Genomic DNA, 24,184 nt, shown 5'->3' on the forward strand with positions numbered 1-24,184 from the left:
ACTTTGCGAACAGAGATGTCGTTTATCGAAAAGTTATTACGTAAATGTGTTTGAATGGCAAACAAACCAATACCACACTTAACTGGTTTTACATTATAACTGAACTCAATTACTTCCCATAGTACTGTTAGTACTGTTTCTGTAAATAAGGATCCTACCGCTGTGTCCGGAACCAATGTTGTACTCGAGTTTACGGGGGTGACCTTATGTTGTAGCAAAGAAGACAAACGTCAGGAGCGTGGAAGGACATAGTAAGAAACAATCATGCATAGATTTTTATTCCGGACGGGGTACACGGCTCTAAACTCTTCAGTCAGTGTTTACGAGTCGTGTGTGTCGGCTGCAAAGGCTGCAGCTCCAGTTTTTAGGTAAGTTTGTGACTGAACGGGACACATTATGAAACTCTAAGGGACTGACTAACGTCCGCTAAGTCACATTACCGGGTTGTTTATTGTTTATATAGTAAGCTGCATTTGTCGGAGAAAAGGTTGCTCGTAAATGTCTCACTTCCATAACAGCTGTGGAAGAGACAGCTAGCTGTTAGCTTACTAGCTAGACCTGTACTGATGGGGCGGGACATCTTTTTATTGACACCTCTCACTGACAGGTCGTTTCCATGGTGACATGTATGCAAATGAACAAGACAACTTAGCTTCCTGCACAGACAGTGTTACAGTTTATTCCTTTAACAGTGTCTGTGGACAGGACCACACTGTCCATCAATCAATGTTTTGAACATGAACAGACTGTTAAATCCAAGTAAATAAGCAGATTTCCTACTTTGGGTGGAGAAGAGTTATTCAAAACACAATCAGTGCATTACACTTCTTAGAAATAATTATAGGATTGTCATGTGTAAATGTGTTGCTTTTGTAATTCTTCAAACTCCTGTGATAACTATTTTTACTCTTAACAGGGTTGCAAATGGAGGAGTCAAAGCCTTCAGCACAAGTTCAGTCAGGCTGTGTGAAAAGAAAAATGATGTTGCACCCTCTAATCAAGATGAGGAGGCAAGTGCAGGTAAAGAGACTGAAACGCCATCTTTAGTTACACTGAAAGTTACAGATGACAGCGAAGTCATCAAGACGGCCGAACAAAGTGAGGAGCCAGTGGTGTTGCAGGCTGATGGAAGTTCCACGCAGCAGGAGATGGATGTTAAAAGTGAACAGGTCGCAGCAACGCCAACACAAGTGCAGACTGATGCTGCAGTGAAGAGCGGGAAGGAGGGTCTCCTTGAACTTCTTGGAACCATGAAGGTGGACGTAGTAAATAAGCGGAAGTTCAGAAATTTGGGCGTGAAGCAACATTATGGATATATGGGGAAAAACGTCAGGAAGGCTGCAGCAGAGGCTTCATCAGCGAGGTGAGAGTCATCAGGCTGCATTGCTTTGTTAAAGTGCAGGTTTCTTTCAGGTTTACTGACCAATGAAGGGTTGGCATCTTTGACCGCGCAGTCACTAGTTTGTGCCGATAAAATTGATTCTCATTTTACAGTCTAATCTTGGGAGGATATCTGAAGCCCCGATTCATTCACTGATCCCAGCCTCTCTGCACTGTGTTTTTTTTAGTGAGACACTGGATCCTGAGCTGGTCGCTGCTGCGTACGCTGCTGCATCCACGCTGCCTAACAGCAGCCAGGCCGAGTCTGAGCTGCTCAAGAAGCTGAGGCAGCACGAGGCTGTCACTGAGGTTCAGAAGAAAGACGCGAACAACATTGAGTATGTGTCTGGTTTATGTCTCTAGTCTCCAGCATACAAATGTTAATGGTATGATTATTTAAATGAGATTGTGACATCGTTCACATGTAGTAAGCATTAATCCACACTTATTTCTTTCAGAGAAATTATCGCTGACATGAAAATCTCAAAGAATCCCAAAGCATCGGACGTTTCGCTGTCTCATCCGATACAGTTTGACGAGGAGGGACAAAGAAGAGGAATCACTGCTGAGCTTCCGAGTGTCCAGAGAAGGTAAATATCAGACCTTTGCTCAGACAGTTTGGAAGATGGGCCACGTGTTAATCGTGCATTTTATTTTTCAGGAATAATTTGTTCTCAGGGAAAAGACTTAACATTTTCTCCCCCGCTGCTGATGAAGATGGAGTCGAATCATCAGCTGGTAAGAAGTAATTTCGATGTTTCTGTGTTAAGTCTGCTATTATTTATTGACTGTGTTCAGTTACAGTGGTGTTAGATTATTTGTGGTCTTTAGAAATATTTTTAGGGATCTAAAATGTATGTTGCTCAGCAGAAGGTCCCTGTCGTGTCTTATTTTGTAGCTTTCTCCCTCCTCACTGCTTTCATGCTAACAAGTGATGAGTGAAAGGTTTGATTGCTTTGTCCTCCAGAACATAGCCACTCCCACTCAAAGTTATGATTTGTGTATTTGAGAGAGTAGAGCTGCATTAGTGTTTATTGCTGTGCAATCAGTCTCCTGTTCAAATATAATGTCACATTGCAAAAGCCTGCCCATAATGCTGCTATCATATTTTCAGCACAGCCAACTCTATGGGACATGGACTTTGCTTATCAGCTGTCTCAGATGGCTGACCAAATGCCTTGTAATGGGCTTGAGGAGGTGATCCAGTGGACCAAAGAGGGAAAAATGTGGCAGTACCCAATCAACAATGAAGCTGGTGAGTTGCTCTAGTTGAATGTAAAGAAATGGAGATATGCTGATTTTGGCAGAGCGATCACACAGTGTCTTCTTGCTCTATGTTAGGCCTTGAGGAGGAAGCCGGTGTGTTGTTCTACGAGCATGTCTTCCTAGAGAAACACTTGGCGGAGGGTTTCCCCCGTCAGGGTCCAGTGCGTCACTTCATGGAGCTCGTGGTGGCCGGTCTGTCCAGAAACCCCTACCTGACGGTCCACCAGAAGAGGGAACACATTTCCTGGTTCAGAGACTACTTTTGCCAAAAAGAGGGAGTCCTCAAGGAGGCTGGCGTTCACCTCAAATAAGTCGATCAATTGTGTTTTCAGCACTGGATGGATGTGGACACATGAAAGTAAGCCCTATTCACTCAGTGGGGCTTTGCAGGTGTAATCATCTTCACTCATACAATTCCAGTAGAAACCGGGCCTGGATTTCTGCTAGAGTGGACTGACATCATGTCTGCGTCCCGGTTTCAAACATTGTACCGAATCTCCTCTTTCTAAAATGTTTATCAGACCACAGCAACTGTTCAGTCGCTTCAACCTTGGTTTGTGGTGCGCTGAAGGAAAATACAATCAATGCAATAGTTTTTGTGATATACATGTGGTATTAAGTTATGTGCAGAAGTTATTGTGCTGGATAAGTTGATTAAAACATGGATATAAAAGGTTTAGTTTTGTGTCAAGGCACGTTTGCGGAAAAGGTCACATTAAAAACAAAAACACTGTAAAAGACCTTCACATTACAAGAAAACTGGCTGATGAAAATATTTTTGTATTCTTTTTGTGTCAAACATTATGTAAACGCCTGCGATCATGATTAATGATGTTTCCCAGGCAGATTGTGTAAAAACAAAACAAAAAGTGTCAACTGAGCAGCATCGAGGTCCTCGGATCAGACTTAATGTAAGAACGTATCAGACCCTGAACCTGGTGCCCTTTGCAGAGGAAGCGCTTTTAAAGTTAAACATGTTAACAATGTACCGCACTGATTCCTTCTCGTCTAAAAACACCCACGGCAATCTATTGTCTGGGCAAGTGTGGAAAATCAGAGGCTGACGTGTGAAAGTGCCTCATTTCCACATTTTGTTTCACTTTTCCTTAAACACAGTGGTGATTGGCATGATAAGATGTTTGCAGCACTTCCTCGCTTGTGTGTGTGTATGGGACACACGAAGTACAAAAAGTGTGTTTTGAAAGATACCTGGTTTTGCTCAGAGGTGCTTCATATGCACATATACCACTAGATGGCACTGCTGACAGCTGTGATCCCACGTAAAGTTAGGATTTCCAACAATTTTCCACCTAGATAAGGTAAATGAGTAAATGTATTAACCAGTATGACAAAACTGGATGTGATTGACAAAGTTACTATTAAAGAGGTTTCATAACATTTGGTGAACTAATAGCAGTGTTTTTGAACTCTAAAGTAAGTAACTGACACAAAAAAAAAAACACCACCTGATGAGACCATTTGTGGGAAAAACCCAACTGCACAATATAAACATGTCTCTTTTTTAAAAATAGCACAATCGTGGAGAAATTTTACTATGAAAATCACTAGAAACAAGGAAAACAGTTCTCTGACATAGTCAGATGGTTAGAAGCCTGAGGGGCAGTCAGCCTGTTCCTCTACCTCCATGGTGCATTCACGTGCCGTGAAAAAGGGCCGGCATTTGGTGGGTTTGAGGTTGCAGAATGAACATGCAGCAATCCTGATTAAACACTATTCTTATATGGTCATAGATCTGGTGTTAATGACTGGGAGGCCCACTGTGTTTTCACACACTGCCACACTTAACCGATACAGGCTTAAATTTTTGTCTTTTTTGTCGTGTCATGGTAGCTCTCAGCACAGTAACTCATGGCAGAACATTTTTACCTCATGCACAGTTCCCCCACAGTCTGTGCAGCTTCTAATAGCCTTAAGATGCTGTAGACATTATGGCTTTGGTTCTTTTCTATGCTTGGTTTGACTGCTGATAATCGGTTGACTGTGTCGTATTGGGGAACTAAGAACTACAGTTATCAACAAGTTACATTATCCATATTAATACGCTGAAGTTATCCTTTGGCTTCCTCACACTTAGATACATGTAATTTAATGAAACAATGAGAATAACAACATATCTTTTTAAATGTTACATTTTATGTCTGAATATTATTATAAATTTTAATGTTTTGTATTGTTAGTGTCGATATAGTGTTTGACAACAGACCAGTAAATTGTATTTATCAGACAAAGACAAAGTGTGTCAGTGTGTGCTGATCAACAGTTGCTTAGTTAATTATCTAAGAGGTGACTCTCTCGTGTGATGCGCGTGTTATTTCAAACGGGGTCCATTTAGGCATGATTTCCAACTAAAGAGCACATGATCGCACCGTGAAGTTGACGGAGCCTGTGAGAGGACCGTGAAGGCAGCACGAGGCTCAGTACGGCTCTGTTGGTGATTGAGCGGCAGAGCTGAAACTAGTTGGAGCAGGATGGTGTGAACTTCAGAGAAGACCTAAACATTTCACACTTGTCTGACTTTTAAATTGTAAGCCTCTCTTATTTTGTCTGGCTTTGAACTGGAATCCGGACCGTGAACGCAACTCTTTATTTTACCTGTGATTTTTATTATTATTATTATTTTATTTTTATTTTTTTTACATTAATCAATACTTATTTTATGTGCGTGCCTGTGTGACAGTGAGAGCCGGTTTGACTCAGACATGGCTGAGGTGCCGCCACCACAGACGCAGCCGGTGGAAATAGACCCGGACTTTGAGCCTCTCTCCCGCCCGCGGTCCTGCACCTGGCCGCTGCACCGGCCGGAGCTCAACGACCCTGCCGGCTCCAACACCTCCTCCCCGGCCCCGTCTGTGCAGCAGGAGCCGGGAGGAAACACCGAGTTCATCAGTAACCTCGGCCTGTTAGAGGAGGGCTTTGAAGAGTATCCAGAGCAGAAAGCGCCGGTGCCCTGCAATGACTTCCAGGAGGGAAACTGTTTGCACCTTCATCACCGCCACCACCATCATCTTCAGCAGCAGCAGCAGCAGCAGCAGCAGCTCCCGGGTCCGCAGCTGCCGCCGCAGCAACAGGTGCCTCCTCCTCCTCCTCCTCCTGCTGGTGTCGCACCCCTGGGCCAGAGGAAGAGCAGCTCGTCCCGTCGCAACGCCTGGGGAAACATGTCGTACGCCGACCTGATTACCAAGGCGATAGACAGCTCACCTGAGAAGAGGCTGACTCTGTCCCAGATTTACGACTGGATGGTGAAGAGCGTGCCTTACTTCAAGGATAAAGGAGACAGCAACAGCTCCGCGGGCTGGAAGGTGAGTGTGTGCGCGCATCCACTTATTTAGTTTGATGTGTGTCATTCAGTGCAGTTTGCAAGCACATCTGCACAACTCTGTTCAGAAAAAAGTCAGTTAATGAATCCTGATCTGCTCTGTGTGCAGATAAAGCAGATCTTTATCAGTGTCTGACTGCACTGATGCACCTTTAACATTTTGTGCACATTACAGTGAGCTGCATCTATATGTGCTGATGCCTGTTTTTTTTTTGGTTTTTTTGTTTTTTGTCCATTAAATTGTATGAGGATTAATTGCATTTGTTGCTTTACACTGCCATAGGTCACCAATATCAATCAAAGTTTCAACACAGCATCCTATTCTCCTGAATGCTGCTGTATTATATAGGGATTAAACTGCCTTTTTCTGGACCTTTTGATATGTCGCTCTAGGATCACAGGTGTAAATGATAAAATTGCAGATTACACTCAAAGCACCCAGTCACCTCTAACAGAACAGATCTGTCTACACTTTGCTCCAGTCATTGATCTGCAGATAAAATGTATCAATGCTGGTTTTTAGTGCTAAACTTTCATTTCAGATCTATACTTGTCCCTTTCTTGTGTTAAAAGGTACATTTTTTTTCACTTTTTGTCAAGTCCATGAACTTGGTTTCAAAAATGTTCAACAGTTACTAGTGAAGGTGGCTGCTGAACTCTGGCATCTCAGTAACCTTTGAAGATTTGGAGTGGTTTCCTCTGTCGGCAGCAGCACACGCCTCTGTGCTGTGTCAGTGAGGAAGGACCAGCGCGTCTGACTGTAAACATCCCATGCGTGTGCCTGAGAATATTTCTCTCTGTACAGTCCTGAGGTAGAACACAAACAGGTTTAGTGTGGAGAACACTGAGGGCACCAGAAAGCTGTCATGAATCTTCAGCTAAACTGAACACCTGTCGACTAGGTGTTTGAGAACAAGGCTTGACTGAGTGTCTGGTCTGACTGAGGTGAACAATGAGCATGAATACCGTGTAGATCAACAGATTTCACAGATACGTTCTCCTATTCCTGTGCAAACCTCAGTGGGAACAATCTATCCAGTATTACCCCCAAACATACTGACTCATGGTCTACGCAACTTTTCCACCGTCATGGGAAAACCTGGTGCAGTCCTGAAATTTGAAAGCTGTGCACGCTGGAGTGGAAATGTATTGGAAACATTTAGCACAAGGAACAAGTTGGAAAAGCATTTGCCTAATGCGTGCGCAAACAGGCTAATCCAGGTCTTAATATTGTCTCGCCGTGTGAGGAAGTTACTCAGTTACTCATGGTGGAAAGAAATGAACTGAAGGCAAAAGCAAACAGAGAAAGTCAAAAACGCTCCCAAAAGCAGAAGCTTATTAAAATCTGCACATTCAAATTAAAACAATTAAAATATTTCAGCTCTGTAGCCCTTCCTGTTGCTCCTGCGTTCTCGTGAGATGCAATTTCAAAGTTATGTCAGGAAATGCCTTTGTGAACCTCAATTAAATATAGTCTCTTTTGTTTAACACCCCCTTGTGACAAGCCTGATCACTGCTTGCATTATGACTTATAGCTCTGCTAAACCTCCCTTTCCTCCTTTTCTTGGTCTTTCTGCAGCTCTTCAGCTGCACTCACTTATATAAACGTGTACCGGCTAGTGGGAATGCAGACAGGTTTTGGCCAGGGAAGCAGCGAGGTGTAAACGTTTCGGAGCTCCGCCGACAATAACAGGAGGCGACACAAACAGCTCAATCAGTGTTGGGGAGTGTGTCGGAGGGGAAGGGGCAGGGAGAAGGGAATGCTGGGAACAACGTCAAACATCCTCCATTCCTGAGCTGTGCGCTCATATCTTTGTGTCCCTGTCTTCTAGAGTTTCCTCAGCGGATGCTACAGCTTGGAGAGAGGGATTGCTGCTCTTTATCCCGTCACGTCCTACTCTGTCCTCTCTCAGGCCTTTGGCTGAAGCGTTTGTTCAGGTGGAGCTCAGAGAGTAAAACTTTTCATAATTGGGCCAATTGTGCGTTGAGCACCAAGATCTGTAAATAATGGGCAGCGGTTCTCAGAGCTTTTGAGTACAATAGTTTCTATTAGTTCCTTTTTGGTTGATAAATGTCTATAAAGTGACAACAATCTGTGACTTCTAACCAGAAGTTAGACAAACAAACCAATCAGCCAACTGCATCCCAGTGTCTCTAACTAGTTATACTTTTATTAGGTAGGACAAATTTATCAGAAATATCTCAACAACTACTAGATGGATTTCCATTCATACTCTTCAGAAGATGAATCCTACTGACTTGTGATCCCCTGACTTTTCCTCTAGTGTCACCACAAGGTCAAAAAAAAAATGTATGTGCGCTTCCATCACAAGGTCAGCTGCAGATCGGCCCCTGTGACTGAAGTGTTCAGTGGTTCTTTCAAGGGCACTTTAGCGAGGCCGATACTTTCCAACACAAGTACTTGAACCAGGACTCTCTGCTTCATCCTGCTGCCCCTAATTTTTCAGTATATGAAATGAAAATCCTTTTGCTACCACTTAAAGTGAGCGTTTCACTCAACAGAGTTGTAGAGCGAAAAGTTGCACCAGAGCCACTGTTTTTATTGTCATTCAATGAAAACAGCAAAGGTCTTGTGATTTTTCAGCAAAACCAGAACCATCCAACGTGTTTGTCTTTAATATTAAATCAACACATCTCTACTTCAACCTCAGCATTCCTAAATGTTGGCATGCTCGCTGGGCCTTGGAACCACCGGCTAATGGTTATTTTTACACTTTCCTGTTAAAAAAACACGACAGTCCCCCCACAATGAACTATGATGCATTTCCTGCCTAGTGGATGGAAAACAGTGCCATGTGTTAACTTCCCCGCCCTGCAAAACACGAGGGTCACGGATGGAAAAAAAAAGGACGAACCAATAGCAGAGGCCATATATGGATCATGATTGTGCATCTAATTCTATATCAAGTCATTTTATTCCATCTAAGCATTCCCGCCACAAGCTGAGGAAAATCACCAGTCTGCTTTTTATTATGTTTTGTGTCATGCCCCAGGCTGTTTATTGATTTTAGAATCCACATGCATGAGCGACCCTGATTGTAATGACAGACAGAGATAAGCAAGAGACCTCATGGTGGGTGGAGGGTGTTGAGTTTGAACCTCAGTGATTATACAGCTCCACCTAGTAAACTGAAGGTGGGTGGAGGGCAGGACGAGGGCGATGCTGCTGCCGCTAGAGCTTCCTGTCTACCGCCATGTCATGGAAGCTTTTTTTGTTTTCCCTCTGAAAGTTGTGTAGCAGCTTAGCGATTGTGGTGCCTTCGCCACAAGAGCGGGCCCCAGCCAACTGGGAGGAATGGTTCCCCTGGGATATTATTGGCAGTGTACAACATGCAAGGTGCTTTACCATCTTACTGGTACTGCCACTGTTTTTCTTAGTGAACTGTGACCTTAAATAATAGAACAGGAAGTAGCAGTCCTCAGTTTAACTGGCACAGAGGTTCGGAGTTCAAAACATGTAAATTGCAAGACAGTATTTTACTTGCAGTTTCTTGAACTTTTTAAAGTCTATGGTGTGCGTACATTTGGTTCATAAAGCTGCACAGATGTTATGCAGTTTGCACGCACCAGTGCTTTGTGGATAAATATATGGTTATGGTGGCAGCCTGCAGTAATGTGTGCAATCGCTGCTTGTTTTAGAGTGGTTTGTCTTACCGTACCATTTAACATGGGTGCCAAAAGGGCCCCTAGAGTACAGATCAGTGGCCTGTTGATTGTGCCTAATGTTCGCTGTAGGAACTAGTTACAGAGAACAGTGACATTATTTATTCAGGATGAGCTGAGAGGGTAAGTTGAAAAGTTCACTCTTAGCAAACAACATGCCCCACATCTAGAGAAAGCTGATGACGGCGCAGGTCGAACACACGTTACATGTTTGACTGTAAATGATGACGGCATGAATTAACATTTGTTCCACAGTGGATTCGGATATATCTGTACTGACTTTTATTCAACTCAGATATCTCAAGTAATTTGATCAATGAAAAACTGCTATACTGTAAGTACAGGATACACAAGTAATCAAGACATACTTCCAGGAATGGATGTTTATTCTGCAAATAACCCAGGTAAATACACACCACGCTGTTGTGTCTGTTGCTCTGTTCACCACCTCAGAGTGGACTATCCCAACACTATTGGATGGATTGCCGTGAGGATGAATCCTATGATTTTGGTGATCATGTCCCCCTCAGTATGAATTGCATCAACCTTGGTGATAAGTTTTCATGTGGCACTATTATCAGGTCAAAATTTGTATTCAGCAGCCTCAGCTGGATTTTGTGTTTAGTGCTAATTACTGTAGCAAATGTTACGATGTTCAACATGGTTAATATATGCTAAACATCAGCAGGTTAGCATCGTCACTGTCAGCACATTTGATGCTACAGTGGCATTTAGTTCAAAGCACTGCTGTGCATTTAAGTGCAGCCTCACAGAGCAGCTAGCATGGCTGTAGACGTGGCTGAACTCAAAGTAGTTTCTGAAGTCAGAGTTGGAAGGAAATTCTAATGTTTCAGTTTCTATTTTTATTTGAGTTAAGGTAGATTTTAAAGTAAATGTTAGTTTATGAACTCAGTTTGGGGACACAGGACTAAAGAGAGACAGCAGCTACTAAAAGAGGAAAAAAAAAAAAAAGAAACTCCCAAATAACTGCCAGCTATTTGTCTTGGGATCACAAGGTTAAAAAGGGAGGTCTGCCCTGAACTTAAGAGGCCCACTGAAAGCTTCAAGTAACCCCATGAAGAAAGGGAGGCTCGGGGCAGGGGCTTTCAAAGAGAGCGACCATCGCTGGAGGGGAGCAGTCAGCTGACTGGCTGGCTGTGGACTGAGGTCTGTGTACAGTCAACTGTCTACACATGTGTGAGTCTGTGGAATCTGTGGCATGTAGGTTTCTGCATTGTCCTCCAGCCCATGCAAGACAATAATCCCCCCCTCTATATTATGTTCACAAAAAGAACCTGGCCTCAAATCCTTTATGCAAAATATAAAGGATGTGGGTGTTGAGGGAGGCAAAGAAATATGGTGTGAAGAAAGAGGAACAGGATCAAGAGTAATTGAGATTAGTGTCCAATCCTGCAACAACAAGTTGGCCTTTTTACCCTGTAAAGTGTGCAAAGAATGTGTCACTCTCAAGATCAGATAGAGAAAGATTAGAGTTCAAGTTTAATCACCTTGGCATTTCTGAATATTTACTATGATTTAAATATGATTGTGTGTGGGGTTTTTTTTTTTCAGTCAATAGCACATCATGTGAGGATGTTTAACTGTGTCTCTCATTCTCATTTGCCCTCTCCTTGTTTATCTAAAGCTGAACTCCTAACACAAAGCTCCCCATTTCTTTTCATGGTCCCACTTTGAAGCCATCGCAGAAGTAGGTCACTCAGTTTGATGCTCAGTGTTAATGAAGTAGCCCGCATTGTGTCTGGAGCCATGAAGAGGCGACATGGTCTCCACACTGAGCTGGAGGGCTCTTTTTCTTCGGCAGCCGCGCTCGCCTTTTTACCGCCCTGTAACAGAAAACTCAGGTCCCACGCTCATTTTCAACTCCGCTTGCGCTTCCTGGGTCAGAGGAGAAAGTGGGGAGGGGTGCACAGGAAGACAGTGTCAGGAAGTGGCTTGTCCTTTTGCTGTAATCTCTGCAAGTGCAGTGCTTTCTTCTGATTAATTGTTTTGGTTTTTGTTTTGCACCCTGTGTATTTTTGTTTTTAATTTTGAAATTCATGATTCCAACTAATTTAAAATAATGATTAACAAAATTAGATATTTATGTTTTTGTTTTATGCATTTGTATGTGAAGAGTTTTGTCTGGTGTAAGGCGTACACATCAGTTCCACTATTTTCACTACATCACTAGTAGGAAGTCAGTCTGTGCTTTGACATTGTGAGCTACACAATCAGCTAGTTAGTACTGAAGTAAACCAACAGAGTAATGCCAGCAATATCTACAGTGTGCAAATGTTAGCTAACATGTTAGATACTAGTCATATCAGACCAAGGAAAGCTGTAGAACCAAACCTGTGCACGTACCGAAAAGAGCAAGGGCGTGTTTTACTGCTTAGCATTTCAGAGTTTCACTTGCAGAAGGAAAAACTATGTTATATCAAAGTTACACTCTCAACTTCAATGCTTTTGTAATAACTGTATCTGTATGAGGCCGCTATATGTAGTAGATGCAAATTTACAATGATTCTGATTATTTTTTCCCTCCAGTCTTTCATCACTTACTAAACATCTGATCTCATTATTGATGTAAAACTGCGTTACTGATTTGAGTGACAGCTGGCCTCCAGCAGTCGGTCTCTTGGGGAATCCTCTTCCCTGTCTGTGGTTGTGTCTGCCACTCTATGTAAAACGTTTGGACCAGTTGCGAATGAAGCCACTTTCACTGCAGCTCTGCACCTGTCCCTGCAACTTGGCCCTGTTTGTTTACTTATCCTGCGACCGTTACTGCAAGCCCCATGCTTCACTACACAAGAAACAGCAGCTGTGTCAGTTCGATTGTTTTGAGGTCCAGTAGGAGGAGTCATTCCCCGCTGCAGAGTTGGCCTCTGTGATATAGATTAGAAATGATGTCGAGATCATCAGGACATTTAGAAAGCATTAGGATGGTGGATGATTCTCTGTTACTCAACACACGTCCTCTGGGTGCTACCGTGTGTCTGAGCTTGGTAGCAGCATGTGGACTCACAGCAACACAGTCTAGAGAGAGGCAACTGGTTTCTGCTGCAGTTACAATGTCCTATTCAACACGTGGCATTTCTGAGGGCAAACTGAAAATAGATTGTGTCAGAAGGAAAAAGAGCTTTCCTATGTCAGGTGTCATTGCACCAGCAGGACCAGTGTGGTGTTAAAGCTCACATATTCATCAGTGGAGCGCCACTTTCAGATTCAGCATGATTCTGAAAACACTGCAACAAGAAATGCTGTTCGTTCATAGAGGTTTGTTTTTTTCAAATTTGTTTGGCACTTAAGACTCATTAAAGACTAGTAGTAAGCATCTAAGCATCATTTTTGGTTGCTACAAAGCTAGGAATTACACAGAAATGACTTTAAAAATAAAGTTTATGCACAAAAAAAAATCAATTGACGTGACCCAGACACAAACACAATGCAGGATATTTTATTCTCAAGTTAAGAGCACCTAATGGCAACAGCAAAGCAACATTGTAGTATAATATTTTGCAATGAGATATACTTTATATAATGCATCACAGCTCTTGCACAAGCTTGTCTTGGATCACTGTTCTGATTTCTCAATAGACCTTGTCTCTTACTCATTTCTGCCACTTGCAGGCCTCTATAATCTGTGCCTGGGAACTTCCCTGGTCACTGAAGATCGTATAGATTTCTCAGTGCCCCACATTCACACGAGCTGCCATGCAGCTACAGGTTCACATATTTTACTACTTCAAAGTCACTTAAAAGTGAGGGCCTTAACAATACGTTTTATAAAGAAATGTAGCAACAATGATACATATAGGCCACCTTGGGTCAGCTTTCAGACAACTAATGTGTGAGTGGGGCACCTCCTGAATTAGTGAGGCAGGGGATGTCTTTTGTCCTCTTTTGGCTGAGGTGAGGTCTGTCTGAGACAAGGATTATCCCCGGCCGAGTAGAGAATAGTTCTTCCCAGGGCCCAGTCATGCAGTCCATGATCTATTGTGGGCTCCAATCAGACGCTGTAGACATTTGCATATCACTAGTGATCTCAGCCGTGTGAGCAAGACATGCTGCTCGGTAAGTAGGATATAAGTTGGTTTACAGACTGAGCCTGTGCAGCACACACTGCTCGGATCTCAGGTTCTACACTAATGACTCATTTCCTGTCTTCTGTTAGAGATTGAGATCATGTCAAAAGAGAAAAAGAGGGAGAAAAGGTCATGAATCAAATGAACACAAGTCAGATTGATTGCTGTATCTCTTGTATTTTGTGAAGTCTCTCCAGTCTGCATGTGCAGGATGTCCTCTGACACAGGAAGCCTTGTTTAAGAGTAAATGGAAGAGAAGGGAGGAGTCCAGTTCAGGAGAGAGAGAGTGGGGGTGGGTATGTTGTGGTGAGAAAGCAGACAGTCCAACCCAGCGTGTCACATCTGATGCTTCTCCTCCTCTCTGTGTTCCTGCTCCATCCAACCTGTTTGCATGTCTCTGTCAGCGCCGGCTGAGGAGCTCGTGTTCAGCACACGGCGAACTCATTGACCCCAGCTCTGCAGGCAAAAACATCTCACTGTGTCACCCTCCCCATCCGCGCTTCGAACTCTGTAACCTCCCCTCGCTTTCTTTCTTTAGTAAAAATGGCTCATATGTGCACAGCCCGCTGCCTCCACTCTCAGGATCGGGCTTCACAAGGCTGCTGTTGATGTATAGTTTAAAGCTTGCTGTGGGTCAGTGCCTTTGTATAGGGACAGTCATCCAAAAGAATACTTTTAAGTGTCATTCTGGTTTAAGTCTCAGTTATGTAGCAGGGTAAAATGATTGAAAATGTATTTATTTTGTCACTTTATAGAGTCATCTTCAATATGATTTTTTTAACCTATATTTGTTTTAGTATTAATATTCTTTGAATTAGTAGTTTGTAATAATATGAATCAAAACTGAAGATGTAACTCTATCATATTGATATAATAGAATATGAGTCATATTCTGATGATCAATCTACAGTGAAAGCATTTGCCGAAAGCCCAACCCCAACCCAGAAATCAACATTTCAGAGACACACTCAGACAATCCGTCTATTGTTTTGAATGTGAGTGTCTCTATCTCCATGCTTTGTATATCCCTGCTGAATCCTGTGGTTGGGGACATCTGGCTCTACTAACTGCAAGGAGCTGCTTTTGCATTCACGTGGGTATTCAGGGGAAATTCCCCGCCAGTACGTCTTGTGTTGCACTTTGCTCTTTTATTGTATCCACCATCCAGCGCAGCAATGAGTCGCATATTAGGAAGACTGTCCAGAGAGACCAGGCTGTACAGTACCTCTGTGTCCTGTGTGACCTGCTCCTCGACCATCGTTGTTTTTCTTCCTGAGAGAATTACCGCAGGAGGCGCCTCGACATCCTTTTTAGGATTCATAACATAGCATTAGAGAAAATGGACTGAATGAGGCTTTAGGTGTACACATGTTAGCACAAGGACAAATGTGACCACATACAAAAAAAGTGCGCAGGTTGGTTAAAACCAAAGCAATGCAGCCTGGAGTCTGTTTCCATTTGGATAATCCTTATGCATTTATCCAAAGTCATCGTCAGCTTACTAGACAAAGAGAGTCAGCAGAGAAAATCTATTCTGTAACATGTCTGCTAGAATTACCAACCTTTCTTGTTTTGTCTGGTGGAGTATTTAAACTGTTACTTATGTTATTTTATCCGTCCTCATATTCAGTAACAAATACTGCACTCTGGCTGTACTGACATCGGTCTCACAAGGGTACCAAATATTTATTCAGTGTAAAGTTAAATGACATCACATATCCCATCCATCCTTCGCTCCCTCATGCCAAATGTGACCAATGTCTTTTGCCGGAGAGCGTGAGGAGGCAGTGGAAAACGCTCGGTTGGCATAATATAGTTAACGGAGGACATGGACATGTGTATACTTCCTGTTCATGTGCTAGCTTTGACGTCACACTCAACTACCAGCTTCTTCGCCACGCTATATGGAAAACAACAAATGTTCCAGCAGTACACCTTCTCATTTAATTCCCACTTAAAGCAACCAGGGGTGACTCACAGTTTTGCAGCACAGACGCAGTTATTCATGCAACATTACTTTCATACCTTTAAACAACACAAACAAGGATTCTTGGGGGTCATTCATAAGGAAAACTGTTGTGGAGTTATTTTGATGCACCTAGTTACATAGATGTATTCTATGACATGCACAGATAACTTACAAAAGATTCATTTTTTACTCATCCAGAACTCCATCAGACATAACCTGTCCCTGCACAGCCGCTTTGTGCGCATACAGAACGAGGGAACAGGAAAAAGCTCCTGGTGGATGCTGAATCCGGAGGGGGGAAAGAGTGGAAAGTCTCCTCGACGCAGAGCCACTTCCATGGACAACAACAGTAAGTTTGCCAAGAGCAGAGGAAGGGCCTCAAAGAAAAAGGTACAGTCCCCCTTTTGTTAACACTGTACTCACATTCTTACCATTAACTGTTGGATCAAGGTTAAAGTAACACTTAAACATTTTACACAATACAGTTATTTGTTTTCTTGCCAAGAGTTTTAATGAGATATCACTCACAAGTGAACGTACAGCGAGCATCTGGTTAGCTTAGCTTGGCATAAGGTCACTAGTAACTCTGTTACATCTTGTTTGTTTAATCCTTACAACAATGTAAACAATGTAAAAATAACAATTTGTAGTTTTATATTTGGTTATGTGCGCTCCTGTAGGAAATCATTGCAGATGCTATGCTATCCTAGCTATTCCCCCCTGTTTCCAGTGCTAAACTTAGCTTACTGATTTCTGGCTTCAGGAGTGGTACTGATGTTCTATTGTAATTCTTTGCAAGAATGCAAATAAACTAATTCCCCAAAATGTCGAATTATTCCTAAAATTTTCATGTAATGCAAAAATACACTGGTAATCTTTTGTTACATTTTATGTTCTTCTGTTCTTAGATGGCCCTACAGGAAGGGGTTGAGGGAGGAGCAGGCAGCCCTGGTTCCCAGTACTCTAACTGGCTAGGAAGCCCAAGCTCCCACAGCAATGAGGACTTTGAGGCCTGGAGCTCCTTTAGGACACGGACCAGCTCCGATGCCAGCACCCTAAGTGGTCGCCATTCACCTTTCCCTTCCGAACAGGATGACCTGGGGGAGTCTGATGGCCACATGATGTATCCTGGAGCAGCGGGGACCAAGATAACCCTGCCCAGCCTCTCTGAGGTGGCTGGATCTATGGGCCAACATGGCTCAGAGAACGTCATGGAGAGTCTGCTGGACAACCTGAACCTGCTGTCTCCTAAAACCTCCCAGCTGGGTTCCGACTCTTCGCATTCTTCAAATGCTGCTATGCTTCAGAGTAGCCCCTACAGCTCCACTGGCTTGACCTCGCACCCACAGCAGGACTACCGCAAGTGCATGTACAGTCAGGCGAGGATGAACTCCCTGTCCCCTGCTCCGATGCAGACACTTCCAGAGACCAAGCCGGGCTATGGGGCTTATGAGAACCAGTATATTTGCCCTGCTGGCCTCCTTAAAGAGCTGCTGACCTCCGATGCAGATGCCAGTAGGGCCATGATGCCCTCCAGGGATACACAGGTGTCACAGGTTGGGAGGGGAGGTTGCCAACTGCCTACTTACAGCAGCCAGAGTCATGTGGGGGGTCGTAACGGAGTAAAAATGATGAATCCTTCTCAGCGTCACCCAATTCCTCATGTTAATCCACAAGTTATACATAGCCAGGGTCCTTCAACCTCACGAGACTTGAATAGCTGTAACATGATCCCTCTGACCAGTCTGACTAGTCTTTCGGGGGCCTCTCCTCGAATGAACAGCCTGAGGACATGCATGCAACTGCCCCGTGGACACCCAGCACACACTAATGATGTTTCAGCAAGCTATGGCAGCAACAATGGCTACAGGGAACTTAACTTGATTCACCCACACAGTCATCATCAGGAGCGCCTGCCCAGTGACCTGGACAACATGTCCATTGAGAGGTTTGAATGTGACATGGAGACTGTCCTCCATGACACCCTAATGGATGGCGGGGCACTGGACTTTAACTTTGACCCTGCAGCTGGGCCTCATGGGTTTCCCCAGAGGGTGAAGACTACCACACATAGCTGGGTTTCAGGCTAGGAAGCATAGTGAATCACGAACAGGTGAGAATATCTATTAGTCCTGCAGTATATATATCAATACTATAACCAATAAAATGTCCTCCAAATGTCTCTTATCCCTGAACATTTTCCATTGTTCCTCACAGGTTTTTCTCAGCTTCACCTTCATTCAGAGACTGGAAAATGTAAATCCAAAGAAGTTACCACCATCACTCTCCACCAAGCATCTGACACAAAGTTATTTTCAAAAATGTACATATCTTGAGTTGCAGCACCATGTATAATATTGCATGGCATGGGTTTAAGACAGTAAACAACAATAATTTATCAGATCCCAGATTCAGATATTGAAAGAAGGCATAACAGCCAAAACAATTGTCATTCAATGTGTTCAAATGTATTAGTGAATTAGCCTTGTTTACAATTGCCTCTCAATAACTGGAATTGTATATATTTTTGTTTTGTTTTGTTTTTTGCTGATTGATGGTATATAAAATACACAGCATATTACCTAAGACAGAGCACAGAATCAGAGTACCTGACAAACTGGTACCAATACCATCCAGTGAAAGAAAGGGCCACAGCAGCACATATTCAGTGAGATAACAGTATGGATAAATATAGTTTTTAGTTGACTCACTAAGCAGTGGTCTTTGGTCCAGTGCTTAAAATGTCAAGTATGATTTGAAAATGGCACTCAGATCTTTAAAGGAGGACTTGATATTACAATGTAGTGGAAGATTTTAGAGAAGCCAGCCCGTATTGGCAAATGATTACACAAGTGTTGTGCTAGTAGTGAGATCATTGGGCCTAAATGCTATATAAACCAGTGTGTCATCTGCATAGTGACACATATTAACATATCAAAATAGTGAATTAGAATGACCCAGAGGAAATACAGTGACAACAGGATATGCAACATAGCAGATTTTGAAACCAATAACTCCTGGATGACAGATGTCGTGGTACAGTGCTGTCAAATATCAGCCAAATGCCTCAAAATTAGATGCCATTAGAGACATGTCTGACTGAAATGAAGTCATTATTCATATACTGTTTGAAGGTATTTATTTCTGTTTTTATTTTAATTGTAGCTGATGGGTTTTTGGTTCTTGTAAAAGTATGTGTGCCTATTCTGTGTAAAATGCATATACTGTATTTGAATTACATATTCTTCTGTTGTATTTATAATAATTACAGATCCACCAGAGATGTTGCCTTCTGCAAACAGTTCCTTAAAGTCCATATCATTGACTATTGATGTAAAGAAGTCCTCTTTGTGTTACATTATTGGTGTTTTCATGCAATAATTGTTTAGACAGTATAGGTGTTTTGGAACACCTATTAACAATGATGCTCCTCAACATCTTATTTTCCTTGTTTGGGCTCAATTTCTGGGAAAACCTCCAAACTAGAATTATAAGCCTCTGAGACATTAGGAAATTCTACCACACATTTTTCAATGCATTTTTCATAAACTGCATTGGATAAACTGAAAAATGCATGGAAATCAATGCTGTTTTTATCACTTTGAAATAAAAGGGACATTTTGGAAAAAACTGGGCAGGACTGAAGCTGTGTGATTAAGCGGGGATAGCTGTAGGTGAAGAGGCTGATGATGAAATCCTAAACCGACTGGAAATGGACTTCAAAGTTTAGCTAGCACAGCACAGGATTTCCTTGCTATTTACCTCCCAACAGCCACAGTTTTTATGCACCAATGAGTTGAAAGAAACTGTGCCCATTTGCATGGTGCCAGCATGGTCTCACAGACTTTTAATGTTGTACATATTATTTTCTTTAGTAGTACATTTTTGTATATGAAGGGTTTACATGACTTGTTAGGATTATACTGAAGTATTATACTTGTATGTATGATTGTGTTAGAAATGGTTGTTTACATATCTCAGTCCAAATTATATCAATAAATATATGAACATTCATACCTCGGAATATTTTACCTCTGAAGTGCTGAAGGGATTTTTTTCTGCCATTTTCCTCAGTGAGTAATGTATTAAATTTGTCTTTTTTAACATATATTTTGTACATATTTGTTTTCTTTTTTTGTATTGATTCGTGGTGTTTGGACCTGATCATGTTGCATCGTCTGCCTTTGTATTTGTAATGTTTTTTTGTGCTTGAGGATTATAGCCATTAGTTTCTAGTAAATATTTTGTGACAGCACAGTAAATCTTGTGTATAATTATACATTTTGAAAAAAAAAGTGTATTCATTTATTCCGACAAACCTCAAGGAAACGAAATTGGCAAACAGAATTTGATTATATTGTGGAATAAATCTACTACTTCTTTAATTGTACGAGCTCATCAAACATGAATGTGCGTTGGAATCATTTTGATAATGGGTCAGATAGCTACCTTGCACAAATGATATTTTGCTAACCTTGAAAAAGTCTGTTACATGTCAATATATAAAAGAAAAGTAAAATGCATTTATGTATGTAAACTTTGACATTACACAAATGTTTTCCACAATTTATTTTCAGGAAAAATGATTGCAGTCAGATCTTGTCTTTGATATCTACATCCAGGTATTTTTGAAAGAATGCAGTTTTTTCTATGTAACCCATTCAATGCATAAATCACCATGTGAATTTGCAATTAAAGGAAGAAAATACATTATGTAAATGTTATTTGTGTATCTTTATCATTGTCGCATTTTAAAGCAGCATTACGACAACTAATGTTATGAGCACATCAGTGTTATCTAATCAGTTCAGATGTGGTCATTTTAAGTTGGGATTTTTTTTGACGTTGCTGACTAACATATTAGTTTGGTGTCTACTCCCATTATTTTCAAGGTTCCTACAGATTTCTGGAACATTTTGACTGGAGTATACTGTGTCCATAAGATGCTGCCTGATAGATGTAAGATGACAGATGTAAGCTGCAATGTTTTCACTGTCACCAGGATAGTTGTCCCACCTCGCAGACCAAGACTGTAACTTCTTGACCTAGCATGACTTGAAGTTATTGCAGCTTCAGTGCATCTTGAACAGTGAAGCTGACTATGCAGAATGAAGCTCATGCAGGATGGACACCCGTCATTAAGCACAATTGTGCCCGCATGCTTTCATCTGGATCCTCAGAGGTCATGTCATGTTTGGTAGGCTGTGTGAAACGATAGGATTAGTCATAGATAGATAGATTTAGTCATACTGAATATCAATCTAATGTATGTATGTTCTGATGTTCACTCGTCCTTAAACAGTCTTCAGAAAACGTTTCCTTCAATGTATGAGACATAATTATATCACATCTTAGTGCCTAAGTGTATCATCCAGGAAGTCAAATTTCAAACCACAAGTGACAAACCTACTACTTTTTCCACTACAGTTGAGCTCAGGCACAGTGAAGCTGATGATGATGATATGATTAGCGTTGATTCCTTAAACTGGCAAACATCATTCAGCTTCATGGCTTGTATAAATACGTGTGTGTGCGCAAGTCTTTCTGCAATAAAAGCAAATTATTGATTCATGCGACTGTTATCCTAAATGACATTTGAACATTTTCATGTGGGAAGTGCAATAAATGAATGAACGGACTTATTGCTGATTGACGTTATATTAACTAATAAAACATACTATACTATTTCCTGGTTAGTGGCCCAGGACAGGCCCCCAAATAAAAGTTCCTTGGTTTCTCCATGACTTTTGATCACTATCAGGGCACATTTTCATTTCTTCCTACTGTGACTGTCTAATCATTCTCTTGAGTAAGTGGCACTGAATGAGCGGGGCTCCTGCAGTCGGGGGCCTAAACAGACGGCGTGTAAAAATAATCATTCCCCAGTTAATATAAATGGAAACCACTGATTAGAACACATTGAGGTTCTCTTTAAAGGCAGGGTCTCCAACTTATTTTAGAAGCACTTTCTGTCATATTTGTTGAAATTCTCATAACAGGCCGACAGTGTTCAATAAATGAAATAGTTAGAATGGCAGAGAAAGTGCAGCCAAAATTCAAATTATGGCTCAGTGACAGACTGTTGTGAGTCACCAGCACCAAGCTCACACCCACAGAGAGCGTGATAGAGCCACAGTTCTCAGATTTGTGTACTGAGACAGACTGCTGTGTAGTGCGTTAACTACACGTCTATGGAGGTAACTCCTTAGCACAAAGCACAGTCTATGAACTGAATGAGCAGTAACTCTGAGCTAAAGGTAATATAATATTCATGACTGCTGTTATACTTGTGTTTACATGATTGTAGAGTTTAACAATGTTGTTTATTTACTTGACTGAAAAGCTGAGAAAGGCTGTCAGTCACCAGTTATGAACAGAGCAAATGAGGGAGCCAGCAGGCCGTCTCGTCACTGTTGTCCAGAGTGACTCTGGAGGAAAGCTTGTGGGAAGGAGTTGGACATTTTCTGTTGAATACTTAAAAAATCTAGCTCCTCTTTCTAGTCTCTCCAACGTTGCCTTTAAGGCCTCAGCATGCTTCAAACGAACAAGGTCGTACAGTAAGTCGTCCAACCACATCTTGAGGCATAAAGTGTTTGTACTTGTCCTAAAGGGAGACACTCAAAGGCAGGACAAAAAGTTACCAACCCTCCTTTTGTCTTTACAGTCTTGATGCAATGAATCATACAGATGGGGGTAATGGAGGGCAAAGCTACAAAGACATGCGTTACAGTTAGTTAGTCATAAAAAGTGATTGTTGTGTGTTTGTTCAATTGTCAGTTTTGGAAAGTTACAAAATTAATTTGAAAGCACACACCTCACTCTGTTGCAAGAAAGGAAGTTTCTAAAAATGACAGATGACCACACAAGCATCTTGTTTGACTCACACCGAGGCCTTTATAGTCCTCTCGCTCTTCTGTGCGAAACACTTGCCTTAATGTAGCTAAATGACTTATTGGCTTCAGATTCATTTGGGGTGACTAGACTATCGTGAGGAGCATTTTGCTGTTTTTTCTGCCTGAAAGATGTTCAGAGGGAAATTAAACAGTTATTTCCGGTGAATGGTGTCCACATTACCCTTTAATTTTAGTAAAACAGACTCGATTAACTTGATAGAAAGTACTATAATAGCCTAATATATCCATCATAATACTGTAATGGCATAAATAACAAATCAAAAGTTTTTATTATATGAAGTTGACCAAAGGACCATAAGCAATAATCAGGTGACTCCATGTTGACCTTACACTTTTGGCCCTGGTAAACCAAATCATGTTTTTGTTTTATCTATTTTAGTGTTTTATTGTTCGAGATATTGTATTTTTCTTTTTTTTTTTCATTTTTATTCTATAAAGTGGGTCTGCCTTAACTTCTGTTGTAGGTTTTGAAACTGAAAAGAGATAACTAACTGTGAGCTGGTGCAAGATTATGCAAAATGTTATCTTAGAGTTGAAAATTATCAGTGTTTACCCTGCATCACATTTATAACAGTGCTCTGTTTGTCTAAGAGGCAGAGCACTGACTTCTGGTTATTTTAGTGTTTGCTTTAGCACAGCTCATTTATTATTTCTCTCATTACTGTATTTAGAGTTATTTTTAGAATAGTTAACCCACACTCACTGTTGAAAAAATACAAAATACAAAATACATGTGTAGTTGCTTGCAGGTTGTGTTGTAGAGTTCATGGTTTGAAAAAAATAAACAAGCAATGTAGCTGTTTGGGATGTAGAATGGTTACAGTTGTCTCCATGTTTAAATTATCACTAAATACAAACCCTTAGCTAATGACATAACTTGAGAAGATGATGCAGGACCCAATAAAGTAAGGTGTGGTCTTAAAAGGCCGTAGATGAGCAGATTAATCTGGAGTTAAACTCCTGGAGTTTAGTTAAGTATTCAGAACATGAACAGCCTGCAACCCATAACAACTGCAGAATTATTTCCAGAAAACCGATAAGATTTTTATTGTCCAATAAATTGTAAATTACTAATCTTCCATGTGGTCTGTTCCCCATTGCCAACTGTAGTTTTTCCTGCTCTATGATCCAAAATACACCCAGTTAACAGGTAGTACTGAGGATAGGAAATATTCAAGCAGGTCATTAGTGTCAATATTTATTCACACTTCACACTATCTGTCATGGCACATTTGATGTAGTCAGTGATAACAGGCTTATTTCCTGTAAATGAGGCCACATTAGCTGCAGCAGGAGTCTGTGTGTTTAGGAACAATGTTTAGTGTCTCCAACTTCGGTAATCAGTTTACAAGCAGAATCTATTAAAAAGAGCATAATGATTAGGATAATGAGTAAAAATCCTATTCTCCTTTTGATTATTCAACAATTATTTCACTTTTCTGTCAATGAATTTTTTTGTCATCATTTTTTGGTCACAGCGGCACATGTCAAAGGCTCTGCCGTCACAAGGAAATGTGCATTTATGTCATTTTATGTAATCTAAAAAGTA

At 41.5% G+C, this 24,184-nt stretch overlaps 2 protein-coding genes across 2 annotated transcripts; both read left to right on the top strand.

The window, feature by feature from the left end:
- The first annotated feature begins 78 nt into the window (after positions 1-78).
- On the top strand, positions 79-4,044 carry mrps31 (mitochondrial ribosomal protein S31). The gene is made up of 7 exons (XM_070843625.1): positions 79-368; positions 917-1,363; positions 1,569-1,718; positions 1,839-1,970; positions 2,042-2,118; positions 2,495-2,635; positions 2,722-4,044. The coding sequence occupies exons 1-7, from the start codon at positions 265-267 to the stop codon at positions 2,955-2,957; spliced, it is 1,287 nt and encodes a 428-aa protein (XP_070699726.1). The 5' UTR covers positions 79-264; the 3' UTR covers positions 2,958-4,044.
- Positions 4,045-5,140: 1,096 nt separating this feature from the next.
- On the top strand, positions 5,141-18,091 carry LOC139212915 (forkhead box protein O1-A-like). Its single transcript, XM_070843483.1, has 5 exons — positions 5,141-5,191; positions 5,345-5,966; positions 15,920-16,111; positions 16,630-17,834; positions 17,939-18,091. The coding sequence occupies exons 2-4, from the start codon at positions 5,367-5,369 to the stop codon at positions 17,809-17,811; spliced, it is 1,974 nt and encodes a 657-aa protein (XP_070699584.1). The 5' UTR covers positions 5,141-5,191; positions 5,345-5,366; the 3' UTR covers positions 17,812-17,834; positions 17,939-18,091.
- The last annotated feature ends 6,093 nt before the right edge of the window (positions 18,092-24,184 follow it).

The sequence above is a fragment of the Pempheris klunzingeri genome, chromosome 14, assembly GCF_042242105.1.
Source record: "Pempheris klunzingeri isolate RE-2024b chromosome 14, fPemKlu1.hap1, whole genome shotgun sequence".
Taxonomy (NCBI): Eukaryota; Metazoa; Chordata; class Actinopteri; order Acropomatiformes; family Pempheridae; genus Pempheris; species Pempheris klunzingeri.